Below are 21,042 nucleotides of genomic sequence, written 5' to 3' on the forward strand. Positions count from 1 at the left end.
ATGCAAAAATACGTTTCACTTTCAAATAATATAGTTACATTAAAGCATGTATTACGACTGCAAAATGCAGTCTACAAAAAAATTGCAGTGGCTTTACCTTATTTTGAAGATGCCAAACAATTGTTTGATGTCGTTATATGTTACAGGCTTAGCAGTATACTGTATGTTCGGAAATTCGGGTATAGACTCTATTGTCAGCTTTGCAATGTCATCTGTAAGCTTCTGTAACGACTGTAACAATTTTCCATCGTTTTGTGTCCTGTCGAGTTCATATATCTTCTTGTCTAAGTTACTTCCCGCCTTCAAATCCATTTTCCTATCTGCTATGATCTTTGTTAATTTGTCCGTTTCCGTCTTGGATTGGTCCTTGACCGATGCAATCATCTTTGCGATACATTTATCAACCATAGCCTTTATCCTCGTACCTTCTTCTGTAATAGCTTTGACTACTACTTCCGCCTTCACATCAAATGCCTTTAGAACTTCTTCCATCTTTTTCATGTTTTGGGTTGTCTCGTGAACCTTTCTTTGGAGGTCTTTTTTATTCTTCTCCTTCAGCTGTGATATGCTGTCCATTAACTTAGAAAAGGCATGCCCTGTGTGACTATCAGTTACACAACTACTGCACACTGCTACATTACATGTATTACACACAAAACTGAAGTCTTCATTGTGTTCCTTACACTTCGATTTACCTTCCGGGATAACGTCTGATGAAGACTGAAATTGGTGATTTTTTGATAGTTTCTGTCTGATATGAAAGGTTTTACAATTTTCACAAAAATATTGCTCACATTCTAAGCAGTATTGGGATCCTGGAGCACTAACACAAATCTCACATGTTTTCGAGGCTGCCTGTGCCATTTCGTCAATTATCTTCGACAATGTATAATACACAGGTAAGGAAAATAGCCAAATGATAAGAGTGTTTTACATTTAAATCAATAACGGTTATATGTATTTGTCGTGTATTTAAAGGTAGAACTGTGAAACATAAAACTTAAGTTATAATTTTAATATATTATGAATATTTTACATATAAGACAAAGTTTTATTGACTACTGTATTATTGGCCAGTATAAGGTTTTATTGATGATGTTAGATATTGACCTGAATTTTTTTGACTTATTAATCATAATTTAGATCAACAAAATAAGTAAAATATCATCCTAATAATAACTGGTGTATGCATATATAGACATATTACACTGGGGGAAACTGTAAATTGTAAGTAAGATGTGTACGATATCCGGAAAAAAATTTAGTACATACACAGAATTTACATAGTGTAAGTTTTCTTTTAAACGCAAGTCCTGGTGTTTGGATTTTTATGTGTTTATCTCTAATAAACGTATAGATTAAAATTAAGCTGCTCAACAGTCTTATTTAATAGTATCTACTCAAAATATGACCTAATGGTTATCGATTTGCAGTTGTTATTACTTTGATATTAGCCGTTACTGATTATAAAAACAAGAGATACGTCTACATGATACCTATGAGGGTCACACACATTTCTGAAAAACAAAAAAAAGCATAGCAATTCTTTGTAACCAATTCGAAATATCCAAATACATACGTTGATGAAGGTAAATTGTCATTGAACATTGAAACATAATATGAAATCGATTGTATATCTATATACGTCTATACGTAAATATATACCATGATTCCCATTGGCGAATAGTTAAATATATGAAATGAATTAATCGGTTACTTTGATTTTTTACGAGGGTTAGCAGATCTGGCTTCACAGTTAGCACCTTCGAATCCAATGCTTTAAAAATAAGGAGAATTATAATCACTTATCATTAGTTCAATAAACAATGCCAACAACATGAAAAATGAAAACGTCGAAAAAACAAACATCACTAACAACACATTATATAGAACACTTAAGGTTTAGCAACACGAACCGAACGAGAAACCCGAGGTTAAACATCATTATCTGAATTGCGTGTTGAAGTAATTTTCTTATAGAAGAAGTTGTAAAGAAGGCATTATTCTAATACTAAATGTAGACTCATGATATTGAAGAGAAAAAGGAAACTAATTATCATTCTAACGGTTGCTGTATAGTTCAACAGTTGGGATATCTATTTAGATATTTTATTTACAAATATCACAAGCCTACCAACACTTTGGATGTAAACTCGAATTCTGCTACGGTAAGGCGAGTCCGACTGCTGTCTTAATTGACTAGATTCCGTCTGGATGCTGCGGCTTCCCCATTCATGGTATAGCAACGAGTGATATGTTGGCGTTAAGCAAAAACAATATCACAAATAATAAGCAGTTGGACCAGCAGTACTGTAATACATTGTGTACTGATTTCGTTTGTCACATGTAGAGACATACGGCTCATCTCAATTGTTTAAACCAGGATACCTCTTTTCAAGTCTATAATTGTATATAAACGCAGAACAAATAAAAATCATGTTAGTCTGTGTACCTTCAAAAGTTCACAAATTGTATGTTTTAAAAGAACAAATAAAATTCTTTATGACTGTATATCTCCTTTCATGTCTCTAATTATATATATATAAACAGACGAAATAAAAATTCTTTAAAGTCCCATTCATGCATATGATATCTGAAGATTTAAAATCAATTCAAGTGTGTTTTGTATTTCAAACACAAATTACTGGTTTAATTAGGTGAAACGTGTATTTAATATATGACCTTTACTGCATTTCATGTGTTAAATCATTCATCAAGGTTTTAAAGTACACTTATACAATGTAACATTACACACACATTATCAGGTAACATTAACAATAACCTGTAGAAATAACTCGTGATATTTTTTTAAATGGCACATTTGATTAAAACCCACAATAGATTAAACCAAAACGATTTAGAAAAACACAGTTCGACGTTAACAAGTTATAATCGGAAATAACTTGTATTCCCTTTCATAAGGGTATTTCTGTTCGGTGAATAAAACTATTTATAAACAAAACACATCTACTAAAGATATGAATTAAAAAAAGATCGACTAGTAATTTATGCTATAATAAAGACCACCAGGATATGTGCTGTACTAATGGCAAATGTGACAGAAAAAATGTTCCGGGACATGAGGAATCAAATGTAGAAAATATTGTTAGTAAAATGATTTAAAAGTAGAAAAGAAAAAGAATCGGAAGTGCTTTTTAATAGCCTAGGTTTTCAAAAGTTGCATGTCCCATTATGCAGTGGTAACAAATATATAGCAAATAACGATGAATACGGTTAAAAGGCTTTCACCATAGGAAAGAGTGTCCGGTTCAGATTGTATTTCGTCGAATGAATCACTCCGATTTTCCCAGTGTAGTCCAAGTTTTGTTGAGTGAAATTACATGCAGCCGAATCGATTAATTTTTAATACGTAATTATATCATTTGTGACTGATATTTTAGTGAGTGCTGCTTTCTCATTTCCAAGTGGACTCAAGATAAATAAAACGAAATGATCTGCTTTGTGTCTTGATTTTTAATTCGAGATTGACGCATATTAATTACTTTATGACAAACGTAATGATTTCAACTTTCTAGTTACAAACTTCCAATATATGAGCAGCAAATACCATCTACTCCAGCCCATGATTTTCACGGATTTCAATTGATACGTTACGATCGTGTTTAATCATACTAATCTATAGACTATATTGTACAAATTCTTTAATTATATAAATCACCTTTCAATTCTATACATAATTATACATAAAAACAGAAACAAAAATGTTGAAGCCCGTATATCTCCTTTCATTTCTATAATCTAATATATAAACCATTGTAAACGTAACAAATAAAAACTCGTTACGCCTGTATACCTCCTTTCAGTTCTATTATTGTATTTATAAACAGAACAAAAACAAATTGTTTAAACGCAACGAGTACCATTCTTGCTAAATAAAATCATATGATAAGCGTAGGTTTTAAAAATCAATTCAAATGGATTTTATACTACTCTCACTTGTTATAACTTACTAGATGAATCATTATTTATTTGTGTGTGACTCTCAATGCATGTCATTTTGAAGTTGTAAGTTTTAATACTGTAAGAATAAAATCTGGAGGAATTACATGGATTTCGTTTATTTATCAGCAATACTAGTCGAATTAATGAAACATAAACCAGATTGTTTGTTAAATCGTACATCAACATAAACAAAAACAAAAACAAAAATAAAATAACAAAATTACCATACTCAATGATAAACTAAAAAGGGGGACATCCATAAAAGCTGACAAAATCAATAGTGACAATTTCAGAACTTGTGAAATATATAGTTCAATTGTCCTTCGCCTGCCTCTCTTGAATTTCTGAACGGTGATGTAGAAAGTAAAATAACATAAATTCCGAACTCCGAGGAAAATTGAAATCGGAAAGTCCCTCATCAAATGGCAAAATCAAAAGCTCAAACACATCAAACGAATTGAAAACAACTGTCATATTCCTGACTTGGTATAGGCATTTCCTGTAGAACACTTTAAGGAAATTGTACTTCCGCATTCCATAATACATTTTTGAACGGTTATACAGAACACTGTTGGATATTTGTTCTTCCCCTGCTCCTAATAAATGTCTGAACGTTGAAATAGTACAATATTGGGAATTGTCCTTCCCTTACCCTTGATAAATTCCTGAACGGTGATAAAGCACACTTTTGAGAAATTGTCCATCCCCTACTCCTAATGAATGTCTTAACAGTAATATAGCACACTATTGGGAAATTGTCCTTCTTCTACATCTAATGAATGTTTGAACGGTGATATATTACACTATTGTTAAATTGTTCTTTCCCTACCCCTAATGAATTCCTGAACGGTTATATTACACACTTTTGGGAATTTGTCCTTCCCCTACCACTTATTAATTCCTGAACGTTAATATAGCACACTATTGGGGTATTGTCCTTCTCCTACCTCTATTGGTTTCCTGAAAAGTGATAAAGCACACTATTGGGTAATGATTCTTCCCCTACCCCTAATGAATTTCTGAACGTTGATATAGCACACTATCAGGATATTGTCCTTCCCCTATCCCTAATGAATTTCTGAACGTTAATATAGCACACTATTGGGATATTGTCCTTTCCCTACCTCTATTGGTTTCCTGAAAAGTGATAAAGCACACTATTGGGTAATGATTCTTCCCATACCCTGAATGCATTTCTGAACGTTGATATAGCACACTATTAGGATATTGTCCTTCCCCTATCCCTAATGAATTTCTGAACGATGAAATAGCACACTATTGGGATATTGTCCCTCCCCTACCCCTAATTAATTCCTGAACTGTGATATATACATTGTAACAGTATAGTGAAATTGTTTTTCTCCTACCCCTATTGCATTCCCGGACGGTGATATAGCAAAATAGTGGTAAGTTTGACGTCCCTTATCCATCCCGAATGAATTTCTGAACGATGAAAAAGCACACTATTGGGAAATTGTCCTTCCCCTACCCCACATAAATTCATGAACGGTGATATAGTACACTATTGGTCAATTGTCCTTCACCTACCCTTAATGAATTCCTGGACGTTGATATAGTACACTATTTGAACATTGTCATTCCCTTACTCCTAATGAATTCCTGAACAGTGATTTAGCACACTATTGGGAAATTGTCTTTCACTACCCTATATTAATTTTTACACGGCGATATAGTACACTATTGGGAAATTGTCCTTCCTCTACCCTGAATGAATTCCAGAACGGTGATATAGTACCCCATTGAGAAATTGGCCTTCCCCTACCTTTCGTGGATTTCTGAACGGTGATATAGTATACAATTCAAAGTAATTCTGCTTACTGGAATATAGTGCAAAAACGTAAATAACTTAGGATAGTGCAAGGGGATGTTTGAAATAATAATACAAGGTTTACATTGGTTTGCTAATTGTTTGATTGTCGATTTTCCCCAATTACATTAAGTAATAAATTGTTATTTAAACCAAAGTATAAGGTACTAGTAACCCAAGTACATTCTTAAAATGTTTAGAATCAATTCCTTTACGACTAAGCCCAAAAACTAATAATGCTTTACAATACGATAAGGTCTACAGTAAGACTGATTCTAGGATTCCTAGAAATGAAAAACCAATTATAAGAATTGAATTTTAACATATTTATTGTAGTTTTGTAGCACACTTTTGTTATACAATTCGTGAATGTTGTTGACTGACTCAGACGTATATGTGACATTGGATTAAACGTTCATTGGCTAGATAGTTCTTCTAATGTATAACATAATTAACAATTATAGACGCTGTTTATTCATCGTAAAAAGCTATTACTTAGTTTTTTTGTTTTTTTTGGATTATAAGTAACTTTTATTATTACACCAACCAAAATATAAAAAGATTTAACCTTATTATTCTGATGTACTAGGGACGACAAAATCCATCAAATATAAACATGGAAGCCGTGAATCTAAAGAAGCACATCCGAAATTCATAATTATATACACCAATTGTTCATTTATTTATAAATTATTACCTGATGTAAGCAAATATAATTCCTGTGATGCAACAAATGAACAAAATATACTCAAAAACATTACTAGTAAACCGATTGCAATTTTTTTAACAATTTAATAAGACTTATGCATATTTCAATATCAAAACAGCATTCAATTAAACAAGAAAACGTTTATACTTTCTTTTTCAATTATTCCTTTTAATCAGGAAATTTTTTTTATTTTTTTTTATTTTCTGTTTCTGGGAACATTTGCTACAGGTTGTGTCTGTGCTGTTATTTATACCATGTTTATGTTGCACGCACCTCTTTGTTACTGTGGTGTTATTTTATACCATGTTTATGCACCATATACCTGAAAATGGAGGAAATCAAATTAATGTTTTGATAAGTTCATCCATTATCATTTGTCTTTCATTATATTTACGTAGACATTTGTGGTCACTATTACATGAATTTGAATGTAATTTGAGTATTTCGAAGCGTTTTGGAAGTTAAAACATAGTTTGTAAACGATGTGAACTCATGTTTTGCTCTAAGGAAAGCAGTCTTGTGATTTTTAACATCAATTACTATTTGTTTAGTTCTTAAATAACAAAAATGTCAATTATATTGATAAAGACCTTAACTTGCTTAAGGAGTATAGTTTAGTTCTTGAAGAACAAAAATATCAAGTATACTGATAGAGGCCGTAATTTGCTTAAGGAGTGTTGTTTAGTTGGTTTTTTTTTTTGTTTTCTTTTTCTTTTTTTTTTTTTTACTCATTGTTACGGACTGACGTTGTTCAATTTTGGAACATCAATTGTATCGAGAAAACTTTCGATGTGATACTTCAGAGCGAACTTCATCTCCGCTATGGTATATAAGATCCTTTGTGGCCAGGTTATATATTAACTTTATTTTAATTGATGGATTTCTGTAATATTTCATTCACAGAGAGACACATGCTGTGTTAGATAAGCATGTACTCCAAGAATTGGCACTTATAACTGATTTATTTCAGTGCCAACCATAACCTTAAACGTATATGGTCCGTTATAAGAATCAACTTATATATGTGAGCTAAGTCATTCGTTATATCTTTAAAACGATACGTTCAAAAGACAATTCTACAGGAAAATGAGATTCTCTATAAGTTCTTGTCGTTCAATATTGGAATTAATTGAATGACATTTTACAGTATACATATTTAATCAACATTTACTTGTTGAATTGAAAGAGGAAGTATCAAACAATTTGAAAGTACTTCTATATGCACTTATGAAATCCTGTGTTTATAGGATAAACATATATTTGTTTTACATTTTGTCATGTCGGGACCTTTGAAAGCCTACCATACAATTTTTGTTTTGCTCAGTGACGAATGTCGTCAGGTGACATATGGTTACTAACATCTATGTCATTCACTCTCTGTTGTCTTATTGGCGATCATACATGTACCACATGTTCTTTCTTTCTTTATCTTTATTGGTTTTAATATTAATGAATGAAAGCGTATTTAACCCTCGTTAAGTATTATTGTATGATTTTGTTCATGACATGCAAAGTATTAACGCCGTACTTTGACCCATAATTATTTACTTTTTACACATTGTGACTTGGATGGAGAGTTGTCTCATTGGCACTCATACCACGTCTTATTTATAAGGTAGCAGTGTAATACATTTTGAAAACAGTGTTCCAACATTATATCCTATTTTTATACCAAGACAACCATTTGTCATACATTTTCCTATTTTATACCAAGACTGTCATGTGTCATACATTAAAAAAAAACCAATTGCTTCAAAGCTATCAATTATATTTATCGGTTTGGCACACGACACTTACCGACTGAAGTTAAATACAAAGACAGAAATTTAATTAAAAAAAAAAGATAATGACATGATACATATTTCAAATAACAGTAAGGACAGACAATATTTTATTACATTGTTTCATGTCCAATTCAAGAACTATGGTTTAAGACAGTAGCAAGTCATACCATTATTCTTAACGCTGAAAAAAAAAATGTGGTCGTACATTTTATGCTCCTCTATCCGTCAATGACAGGAACAATTTTCAAGATGCACAGATTGTTAATTTAACCATTAAAACAATGTCAAAATTTGTCACATTTACGAGACACAGACAAAACACATAAAATGCCTAGTCGAGAGTAAATATATACAGGAAATCAGTTAAACAACAGATCATAATATTGCAGAGGGTTGTCACATCTTCAAGCCACACACACATACCGTATAATATGTCAATGTACAGGAATTTTATAAAACGGAAATATGAAAAAAAAAACACGCATATCATTGTAGACGATTGCTTGACCTAAGCGTTCTTGTTATCACCAGATATCATCAGAATCGAATCAGATAAACAATAGTGTATGACACTTTTGAAAAAAAGTTAAATCACTAAAATACTGAACTCCGAGGAAAATTCAAAACGGAAAGTCCCTAATCAAATGGCAAAATCAAAAGCACAAACACAGCAAACCAATTGAAAACAACTGTCATATTCCTGACTTGGTACAGGCATTTTCTTATGTAGAAAATGGTGGATTGAACCTGGTTTTATAGTGCTAAAGAAGATTGTTAATTTTCATATAAACCTTGATTTACATGATAGTTTGTCAATTGGGGATATTGTAATAAAAGAGGAATTCGAGTATAGAACCGAATACAAGATTGAAGATTGTTAGATTACGAAGCCAACTAGGAAAACAGATTCCTATGTCGAAGACTGTGAGATTATAGATGTTACTCTCTATTGTATAAGGACCACAATATTTAGCCTGTAAAGGATTCCAGGGACTGGCAAACATACAAGTACCTTATCACTAGGCTCAAAACCTCCAAGGCATCTTTATCATACCATATTTTCATCTTATTCTGAACAGTTTTTAATTTTTTCTGAGCAATTTGACAAGCAGTATACAATTTTTTTTTTAAATCTTGATACATAGTCTAGAGGATTCAAGTCAGTTTGTTCAGTAAGCCATTTTTCCTTAAACAATTTTAAAGGTCCTCTTACAGCGTGACAAAATACCAACTCACAGGGACTAAAACCAAGGGATTCTTGAACAGCCTCTCGGACCGTAAAAAAAAGAAAGTGAACACCATCATCCCAGTCTCTGTCAAATTGAAGACAACCAGTTGTAATCATGTTCTTCAATGAAAACGTTCAAAGGCAGATTGAGATTCTGGATGATAAACACTTGACCTATAATGAGCAATCCGTAACTGGTAAACGACCTGCTGAAATACACCCGACATGACATTTGAACCCTGGTCGGACTATATAGACTTAGAAAGTCCAAATAACGTGGAAAAATTAAAGAGAGCTTTGACAATAGTTGGTATCATGAACGGAATAACCTCAAGAAAGCGAGTGAATATACACATGATCGTCAATAAATACGCATTTCCAGTCTTGGTCTTCGGTAAAGGTCCAACGCAATTAATCAATACTCGACTGAAAGGTTCTTCAAAGGCTGGAATTGGCAGAAGTTTTGCTGGTGGTATTTTCTAGTTAAGCTTGCCAACAACCTGGCATATATGGCATGATTTGCAGTATTGTATGACATTATTCATAAGTCTGGGTCAGTAGAAATTCTGCAAGATCTTAAGGCAAGTCTTCCTTATACCTAAATGTCCACCCAAGGGGGTGTCATGGACAAGACCAATAATTTCTTGCCTATAAACGTTAGACACCACCACCTGGTAAACCACTCTCCATTCCTCTTCTGGGATAGCATCAGGGGCCTCCATTTCCTCATTAAAATGCCGTCTTGATGATAGAAGCATTCTGCCACTTTGTCTGCTTCCTCCTGTGGTTGAGCCCTCTTGCGGAGCTGAAGAACCTTAGGGTCTTTATTTTATTCTTCCACAAATTTTCTGTTCAGTTCTGGCCATGGCATAATTACATGTTTGTTAGTACTAGGTGGTCTTATCATGGCCTTTTTTGAGCCACATGAACCGTCAATGTCGGCAAGGAAAGTGTCAGAAAGGTCCATATATTCATTATGGTCTTCTTGCAAATCCTCATTTTGTTGTTTTCCTGCCAGCGCACTAGTAACACCCAAGCTGTTTACAGTTCAGCATCATCTTCAGGTGATTTAACACCCACAACCGTTTCACTGGTAACAGTTGGTTCAGCTACCACTAGTTCCTAGCTAGATATTTCCTACCAATAAGGGACACTTGTACGAACACCCACAGGTCCAGTAACTAATTTTCTGACTTCAGAGAAATACGATGTAGGAGAACATCTATACAACCTAACTCCACACCCTGTAACAAAACGGAGGCACCAACAGAAGTGTCCTCGGACAAAGGCAGCACACCTCCTAATAACAACGTCTGAGAAGCTCCAGTGTCCCATAAAATCTTAATGGGCTGAGGAGTAGTTCAACAATAGAAACAAACCATTCAGACATAAAGGGTTTATAATCCTCCATGTAATCACAAAAACTGGACTTAAAAGCCTGACTCGCAGGACATTCCAACTTATGGGTTACAAGGGGTGTCGTACAAGCACTGGATTTGGGTTTATTATCTCTTTCATTCTTCTTCAGAATCTAAAACAATCAGATATCAGGTGACCATTTTTCTTACAATAAGCTCAAGTTAGTGACTTCTAAAAGTATAAAACTTTGGACTAGACATATTATTCTGTGCAACAGGCTGATTATCAGTACGCTCAGTACCTTGATTTTTGTAATTTCCGCTCGAAGTATTAACATTTTGACCTTTGAAACTTCTTGTATGTGAAAGGGTATAGTTATCGGAAATAACAGCTGCATCTTGTAATGTCTTAACAGTTTTGTTATATAAATGTGTTTTAAGTCTAAATGAACACACTGCTTGAACTCTTATAATAACACCAATTATCTTATATTATCAAAATTGTTATCTATTTTCATAGACGTAAGCCAGTTATCAAATAGATCTTCTTTTTCCCCTAGCAAATTCAACATAGGTTTGTTAATTAAACTTTTTATAAGACCTAACTTTCTGTCTATATGCTTCTGGCATTAGCTTATTAGCTTTCAAAACTTCCTGTTTTACAGTGTCATAATCAGAACTTTTAGATGTTTAGCAAGCAACATTAATTCCTCTTTCTTTAAGTCATCAAACCCTTACATGTCTGACGTCTTCAAAAATTTACCGGCATCAAATGCCAATATTTTAATCTGATATAAAGTTTTCCCGGATGAGTTCCAAATTGCTGTTACGGCCAGGAATCACCTTTAACTTGTAGCCAACAAAAGACACAAATCAATAATAAAATTTAACAAGATTTATTATACACAAGTTTACAAGAAATATCATACAAATTGAAATGTTAACTTAACTGTTAAATGATATGTCCGATCCTTTGTCTTTTCTTTATCCGGAATTCTTCTCTTAACTGTACGGAATATGTCCAATCTAGTATGATGTAGTTAACGTAAATAAAGTGTCAATACAACAACTTCAGAGAACTTCTGTGAATCCAAGTAAATTAATGTCTAAAAAGTATAATTTCGGTGTCTGCATATGTAGCTGTCACGGAAACTTCTAGAACACTGTAGAAGGGAAACTCCTAGAAAACTTCTGGAACGGAAACTCCTAGAATACGGTAGAAGTTTAAAATACACATCGTATATTATGATCATTTCAGAATTCCACATCGTATAGTATGATCATTTCAGAATTATCGTATCAGTCAAATAGAAAGTTCTAATCATTCCAGTTCCATTGACTGTTCCAATGATTTCTGACTGCACAATAATAACATTATTTTGTAAACAACTATAAATATGATGTAAGCATATTATACATATTATAAGGCCACATAAAACAAATTAGGCCAAGATAAATAAACATGATAATAACAATAGCATAACAAGATGTATATTGAAACATAACTAATCATTCCTTTCAATCAAGCCAATTAATCTTTTATGAACATTTTCCTTGTACGATCAGAGTTGTAATATTTTGAACCATTGGCAAACAGAAAGTCGCCACAACTCAACATTATCAAGCTGCACACCAAATATGAAATAATTCCATTTCAACGAAGCCGTGAACATTTTTACGAAAGATTTCTATCAAAGGCATGACGATGTGGGCGAAACAGGTAAAACACATTCTAGTCAAACCAGTTGCAAATTTATTTCATGATTTCGAAAGACTACACATTTAAATATAATCATAACATTTTATAAAACAAGAAAAATAACATTCATATACATATTACCGAAATATGTATAGTATTCTCGCGCGTTAAATATTATACAATTTCAATTCTTTTTCTTAAAGACTATTCCGACAGTTTATAATGCTTTTCAATACCTTAAGTTCTATAATAACATTATTTGTAAGATAAATAGAAAAGCGAAATCAATTTGAATGAGTAACGGACACTAGGATATAAATTGTAGTTATATAACACTTGATTGGTAAGAAGTGTAGCTAATTATTTTGAATTTGATATAATACTCAGTCACGAGAAATCATTTAATAATTATCTGACGTAAGAAAATATCAAAGTATGAATGATTCGTGTGATGCAACACGTACGATATAATTCTTTTGTGGTTAAAACAAATTTTACGAAAAGAAAGTTTCTATTTTGATGTATCAGAATCATATTTATTTTAAACATAAAACGAGCATCCAAATAAAACAGGAAAACATTATATTCAGATTGTTTAATACTGTTTATGCATCGGAAGGAAGTGTTTTCAATCATGTCTGTGTTTTGCTAATGTTTATTACTGGCTGTCACTGTTATCTAATGAATTTCATCCATCTAAAGAAATAAATACAATGGTTGTGTTTGTTTAACGTCTAACTATACATCATACATGTTTACAACTGATGCTATAAATTTGTGCTATCTGCTTCCTGGATGCAATTTGTTTATCCTTCTTAAAACGCATTGAAAATTAACACTTAGTTCGTCCATGAATTAAGTGAAGGTTTGCTTAAATGTTCGCAGTTTGGCAATTCCACAACATTAACTTCCATATTTTTAGGTTTTAGATAACAAACTAGTTTATCGCTGTGGTTGTGGCCTTGGGCTGTTTTCTGCTCTTTGGTCGGGTTGTTGTCTCTTTGACAAATTCCCAATTTCCATTCTCAATTTTATAATATACTGAACAACTCCTTAAGGACTGTTATTGGTTCATTTGTTTGAACTTGTATTTAGGCACGATTTGACGCAATAAATAATGTAGACTGATGTTGTTTACGTTCACTTTAAGGAAAAACAGTCATACAAGTCGTGTTAACATTTCAACAATAACTGCATCTCCCCTTTGTAAAAGTGTACTACTGATTCTCTATTAACAAACAGTACATACTAGCTCTGTATTTTGATAAATATATATAGTCACTTTATTTGTTGAAATTATATGTATATGATGAGTATGTATCCGGTCTATAAGAGTACCAATCTTTTAAAATGGAAACAATTTATGTCATTGACGATCATACCACTTAACTAAATAAATAGTGTCCTTCATAAGAAGCAACTTGCAAACGTAAGTTACGTTATCTCTCTACAAAAACAAGTTTAAAAAATACTGCCGCAGAAAAATGCCATTTTGTGCATATCCTTATCGATCAGTTAGTAGTTAGATGTATTGTACTTTTTCATGTAAATTTTAAGTATGAAACACATTAATTGAAAATAAACATGTTATACAGCGTGTATAGCTGTCAGTGATACAATATTATATTATCATTATATGTACTTCTTTTGATGACTAATGCATATAATGAACATCCGCGCCATCGAAGAAAAATATAAATCGTAAGCTTTATCTTCAATACTTACTCTCCACAGGTACAGCTACAATAAGAACATATTATATCATCGTGGGACTTTCGTCAAAATTTATTTACCTATCGGACCTAACAGTGTAAGTTCTATAGTTTGAAATGGTTCACATATTGTCATTTTGGGAATATTTTTTAGCTTACTTAATATGGTATTTGTATTTCTCACTATTGGAAAAGCCCGTAATGTGACTTATTGCAACTACCATCAACATAATTTACTCTATATTGGGTAGCTGTCTCATTGGCAATTCTACCACATTTTGTAATGTTTATCCTATAGGCTAATAGATTAATGACAGAACACATAATTTATCAAATTAAAATCTTCAAGTTTATTTGATTTGTTTATAAGCAAAGTAACAGTGTTATTTATGCATCTTGATAACAATTTTCAAACATTGCAACTATCACCTTTTTGCACTTTTATAAGAAGACTGCCATTTGTCATATGATTCTAATGACAACAAATGCTCAAAGTTTTTAGTTTTATTTTTCGATTTGGTACTTGACAGTTACCGACTAAAGTTAAATAATACATATATTTGAAATAGTAATGGTATGATATATATATATATTAAATAACACAGAGGACAACACATGTTTTTTTTTGTAATTCTAAAACTATGTTTTAAAAACAGACGTCATACATTTATTTTTAATCGGAAACAACTTTGAATGGCGACAATTAATCAAATAACCAGGAACTCTAGTTAACAGCATAGTATGTACATATCGGGAATTGATACATTGCTTGGACATATAGATATATAACATGAAAGGAATAATGAGAAAGAAGACACCAGATAAAAAAATATTGTTACAATTTAGACATATTGTCACCTTTATTTCAGAAATACAGACATACTAAACATATACGATATTTTGGATAACTTGGAATATCGTTACGCAATTAGATCATTCCGCTTATTGCAACCAGCATAATTAAGTACTTTATTCAAGTTTCGAAGACTATCATCATGTTATAAATTGCGATATAATTGTAAACTATACTTATCTGTTTGAAACTATTCACTTATTGACTGCAAAAAAAATAAAATCAAGTAAATGATCATACAATACAGCATACCATCTAGCAACGGGTTATAGAAGCCTCCGTAGTATAAGTAGTAAAGTGATAGTAGAACTGAGAGCTTTTTGTTGAATGTTATAGTCAGTAATCATGTCCAAAATTACATTTTATATTTGTAATATTTTATAATAACAAACATATAATGTTTTCTGAAGCTTTTACTTCAGTCTTCTATTGCCTGTTTTGTCTTAGTGTCATAACAAATAGCAAATGCAACTGAAAAACATGTTTGTTCTTTTATCAATTAAAACATATAAACCTTCCATATGTGAGTGAAAATTAGTTAACTGTGCAAATAAAAGGTTATAAAACTTTCAAACATTGTCCGTTTACAGATACATGTAGGGGCCTCGGTGGCCGAGTGGTCTAAGTAGTTACTACTGTAATCACTAGCCAGTCAACACTGAGGGTGTGAGTTCGAACCCCGCTCGTGCGGGTGCACTCGACTCCAATCTTAATTGACTAGGATTGTCAGTTTTCCTATCGAAGGTCGGTGGTTTTCTCCGGGCACTCCGGCTTCCTCCACCAATAAAAACTAGCCGCCACGAAATAGCCCAAAAGCGGTGCTTAAAAGTGGCGTTAAAACACCAAAAATTAATCAATCAATCAATCAGATACATGTACAACATTATAAACCTGATCTGTTTAATAAGTTTCTATATGTTTTATGGAATACTCTGTTATTACTGGCAGTGTATCTGTCAGTTCATTAAGTCGTAATGATTTACCTATACAACGTTTAAATCAATTAGGAAGCATTTTGTTTAAATAAAGTTATCAATCTTTTTGTTTCAATGTATTATTCGTGGATTAGAGACATTTATAACATTTAGATTTGTAAAAAAAAAAAAAAAAAAATATCACATTGAGCATATTTACGAAAGTATTTAATAATATTTTGTTTGTTATAATACTAGAGAAAAAATAAGGTGTTGTTAAAGATATTTAGAATTAACAATACGAATTGTATTGTCTATTTGTTCACGTTTGGATTAAGACTACTTAGCATTTCATTTATAATCATACTGATCAAAATATCGCATTTCTTCTAATATACGAATGGGTTTTGTTTCTTCTATATAATTGCGTCTTTATTGATTAGAACATTTTTTAAGTTTTCAAATTTTAATAAATCACCATATACAACATTCACTATTTATTGTCCTTTCATTTTTCATGTTTTGTAAACTAATCACAAAATACTTATATTTGTGGTACATGACACTTACGGTCCACTGAAAAATATAAATAAAAATACAAGTTTTAAATATGAGGAATAATTTAAAACAATCACGATATAGAAAAAAAAAACAAGGTGTTGTTAAGGATATCTAAAATCATATATTGTCCCATTTCAATAAAACACCATACACAACATTCACTATCTATTGTTCTTTCATTCTTCATTTTTTTGTACAATAGTCGCAATATACTTATATTTTAGAGTAGATAACACTTACATTGGACTGAACAATACGAAAAAAAAAAAATACAAGTTTAAAATCTGAGGGATAATTTAAGACAATCATGATCCAGCAAATACTCATCTAAAAAAAACAGTTTATAAATTTTACTGAATATGTTCAACACTTGTTTGAAGTGTTTTAGTTTTCTTAACTAGAAACTGTGTTTTCTTGAATGTGGTAGCTATTCAAACCAAGTATAGATATCAAAAATGACAAACCAAGTGGTAAGCACGAATATCTATATCCTAAAAATAGTTGTAACGTCATCATCTTCTCTTTCAGAGTTTAAAAAAATCACGATAGCATCAATTTTGTCTACAGGTGTTCTGTATCTATGGTGTCCAGTAGTAAATTATATACCAATCAGAGTAGAAAAACAAATTGAAATGTATATTATGAAAATACTAGCATATTGATAATGATATGTTCTTTTGCTGATCGCCTATTCATGAGTAGCTACTGCATAATCAGAAGTATATACATGGTATGAAGCACAACATTCTATTTTTTGAAAAGCAATTAAATGATGGGTATAATCAAAAAGAATAAACCAGACTAAACATAAAGTCGCAATTTGGACATCGGTTAACTACTGTCTCTCTAATACAAACATCAAGACATACCAATTTGAATATTTTCACGTACTTAGCATATCCAGTGGCTGCATAAATCATTACTTGATTCAAGCTTTATAATCTATTAATCGCCTGTCATAATCAAGTCATATTATTTCATAATGTATTCTCATATTTCAATCAATACTTGACAACAATAATTTAAAAATACAATTTCTTATAATCTTTCCAAAAGGGTTGTTTTAAAGAAAAGCAGATAATAGTGTTTTACCAACCCATTTTTAAATACTTTTTTCGACTATTTCTCTCTTAAAATGGTATGTGTATTGTTTTACTTTACTACACTACGTTCACCATTATATAATTATTGTTATATTATAAATTGCATATATAATTGTACGCTATACTTATCTGTTTGCTACTTGACACTTACCAGCTGAAAAATTCAAATAAATATTCATAAAATAAAACATACCATTTAGCAATGAATTATTACAACGAAAATGGAATTAATTGAATTTGTAGTAACGTGACAGTAGAACATTTCGAGATGACAGCTTGGTCTGTCAGATTATTCAATATTAAAGTCATTAGTCATGCCAAATATTGAAATGTGATATTTGTATGATTTCAAAGTGTCGCTTTATAAATTCAGAAATTATAAAGAAACATAGGTTTTAACACCCTCAAGTAATGTTGACGTTAAGTTGATATAACTATTTTCGTGTTTGTTCTCTGTGGTCATATACTTAAACTATGTTGATTATTATACGTCCTTTGGTTTAAACATTTCTGCATTGAGCGTTTCCCGTTAAGGTAAATTTAGAAAACAGCACATGAAATCAATCCCGGTTTTTTGTTGAGTACCGTTTTGTTTGTTGAGGTTCATGGCGTTGTCAGTTTATGTTCGACTAATTAGTTTGAATGTCTGTTTGGTATTTCCGCCTTTTTTGTAGACGCAACGCGCGTCCATCACACATCATTTTCATGGTATGTTTATTGTTTTACTTTACTATGTTTACAATATAACAGACACAAACCAACGACAACTACTGAACAACAGGTTCTCTATGGTCACATGCCTCAACTGTTTCGCTGTAGAAACGATGTGGGAGATGTCTAACTGAAACGTAATCGTAAATAACCTAGTGTGCCTAACTGCAAGGTTTATTCAACAAATAACAGTGTCAGCTGTTTCTTTTTAAAACAGTTTAACATTAAAGCATTTAGTAACGCTTTGTTTGTGTACATGTTGATATAGCTTAGAGAAAGTATCTTAGAATTGTGTAGAACAGTTTGTGACAGTGGTACCCTAGAACTGTGTAAAACAGTTATTGAAAGTGGTACCCTAGAACTGTGTAGAACTGTTTGAGAGAGTGGTATCTTAGAACTGTCTAGAACAGTTTGTGACAGTGGTACCCTAAAACTGTGTAAATCAGTTCCTGACAGTGGTATAATAAAACTGTGTAAAACAGTTTCCGACAGTGGTATCTTAGAACTGTGTAGAACAGTTTGGGACAGTGGTATCAAATAACCTTGTAGAACAGTTTATGACAGTGGTATATTATAACTGTGTAGATAAGTTTCTGACAGTGGTATCCTAGAACTCTGTAGAACAGTTTGAGACAGCGGTATATTATAACTGTGTAGATCAGTTTCTGACAGTGGTATCCTTGAACTCTGTAGAACAGTTTGTGACAGTGGTATCCTAGAACTGTGTAGAACAGTTTAGGACAGTGGTATCATAGAATTATGTAGAACAGTGTATGACAGTGGTATCCTAGAACAGTGTAGATCAGTTTCTGACAGTGGTATCATAAAACTGTGTTAAACAGTTTCTGACAGTGGTATCCTAGAACTATGTAGAACATTTTGTAACAGTTGTATCTTCGAACTGTGTAGAATTGTTTCTGACAGTGGTATCCTAGAACTATGTAGATCAGTTTCTGACAGTGGTATCCTAGAACTGTGTATATCAAATTGTGGCAGTGGTATCTTAGGACTGTGTAGAACAGTTTGTGACAGTAGTATCCAATAAGTGTGTAGAATAGTTTCTGACAGTGATATCATAGAACTTTGTAGAACAGTTTATGACAGTGGTATCCTTGAAATGTGTAGATCAGTTTCTGACAGTGGTATCATAAAACTGTGTAAAATAGTTTCTGACAGTGGTATCATAGAACTATGTAGTGCAGTTTGAGACACTGGTATCTTAAAACTGCGTAGAACAGTTTGTGAAAGTGGTATACTAGAACTGTGTAGAAAAGTTTAGGACAGTGGTATCAAATAATTTTGTAGAAAAGTTTATGACAGTGGTATCCTAGAACTGTGTAGATCAGTTTCTGACAGTGGTATCATAAAACTACGTAAAACAGTTTCTGGCAGTGGTATCCTTGAACTGTTTAGAATAGTTTAAGACAGTGGTATCTTAGAATTTTGTAGAACAGTTTGTGACAGTGGTATCCTAAAACTGTGTAGAACTCTTTGTGACTGTGGTTTCCTAGAATTGTAGAAAACAGTTTCTGATAGTGGTATCCTCGAATTGTGTATAACAGTTTCTGACATGGCATTCTAGAACTGTGTAGAACAGTTTCTGACATGGCATTCTAGAACTGTGTGGAACAGTTTCTGACAGTGATATCTTAGAACCGTGTAGAACAGTTTGTGACAGTCGTATCCTAGAAATGTGTAGATCAGTAGACAGGAACTACAATTATAATGTATAAATTATCCTGGTATTGCTGTAGAAACGATGTTGGAGATGTCTAACTGAAACGTAATCGTAAATAACCCATTGTGCCCAACTGCAAGGTTTATTAAACAAATAACAGTGTCATCTGTTTCTTTTTAAAACAGTTTAACATCAATGTCGATCGAAACGCCTTGTCTGTGTATATGCTGATATAGCTTAGAGAAAGTATCTTAGAATTGTGTAGAACAGTTTGTGACAGTGGTACCCTAGAACTGTGTAAAACAGTTATTGACAGTGGTACCCTAGAACTGTGTAGAACAGTTCGAGAGAGTGGTATCTTAGAACTGTGTAGAACAGTGTGTGACAGTGGTATCATAGAACTCTGTGGAACAGTTTTTGACAGTTGTATCATAGTAACCTAGAACCAGCTGCTACGTATTGCACGCTTAACGACAAAGTTACATTAAAGTTTTGTCCACCTTATGCATGTAAAATGCACACTGGTATATTCATAGTTACTTATAGCTCAACCTTTTAACAAAAAAAATGATTGCTTTACAGGCGAAAAAGACAACAGTATACTGCTACCGTCCATTTACTCAAAGTTTAGTTTACGAGTGGAAGGATATGAATCACTTCATCTAGATGAACCAGTCACAGATGTTCCTCTAAAAATTGGTATCAAGTTCTGCTTTGTTGATCCATCTGATCTTTGCAACGAGAGAAAAGAGAAATCTCAAGGTATGTATAATGCACAGCTAACATTTCATTCAATTTTCCATCAATTACCGTGGTAGTGTAACGCTGACAGGAACTATGTTTATAATGTATAAATAATCCTGGTATTGCTGTAGAAAAGATACGGGAGATGTCTAACTGAAACGTTATCGTGATTATCCCAGTGTCCCCAACTACAAGGC

The 21,042-nt window shown here is 32.4% G+C and overlaps 1 protein-coding gene and 1 long non-coding RNA gene across 4 annotated transcripts in view; one reads left to right on the plus strand and one right to left on the minus strand.

Moving 5' to 3' along the window:
* LOC127731616 (uncharacterized) overlaps window positions 1-21,042 on the plus strand; it is a 154,469-nt gene that overhangs the window by 107,766 nt on the left and 25,661 nt on the right. The window lies entirely within an intron of this gene.
* The window catches only part of LOC127731602 (E3 ubiquitin-protein ligase TRIM71-like), a 402,197-nt gene that overhangs the window by 86,967 nt on the left and 294,188 nt on the right, over window positions 1-21,042 (minus strand). For 2 of the 3 annotated variants that reach the window (XM_052240383.1, XM_052240382.1), the window contains exon 1: window positions 98-901. The exons of the other annotated variant lie outside the window; for it this stretch is intronic. In XM_052240383.1, the coding sequence (XP_052096343.1) occupies window positions 98-864 (767 nt within the window). In that variant the 5' untranslated portion in view covers window positions 865-901. Of the gene's footprint in view, window positions 1-97; window positions 902-21,042 lie in introns of those variants that run through there. 3 annotated transcript variants of the gene reach the window in all.

Source organism: Mytilus californianus, unplaced genomic scaffold (genome assembly GCF_021869535.1).
Source record: "Mytilus californianus isolate M0D057914Y unplaced genomic scaffold, xbMytCali1.0.p SCAF_20, whole genome shotgun sequence".
NCBI classification, from domain to species: Eukaryota; Metazoa; Mollusca; class Bivalvia; order Mytilida; family Mytilidae; genus Mytilus; species Mytilus californianus.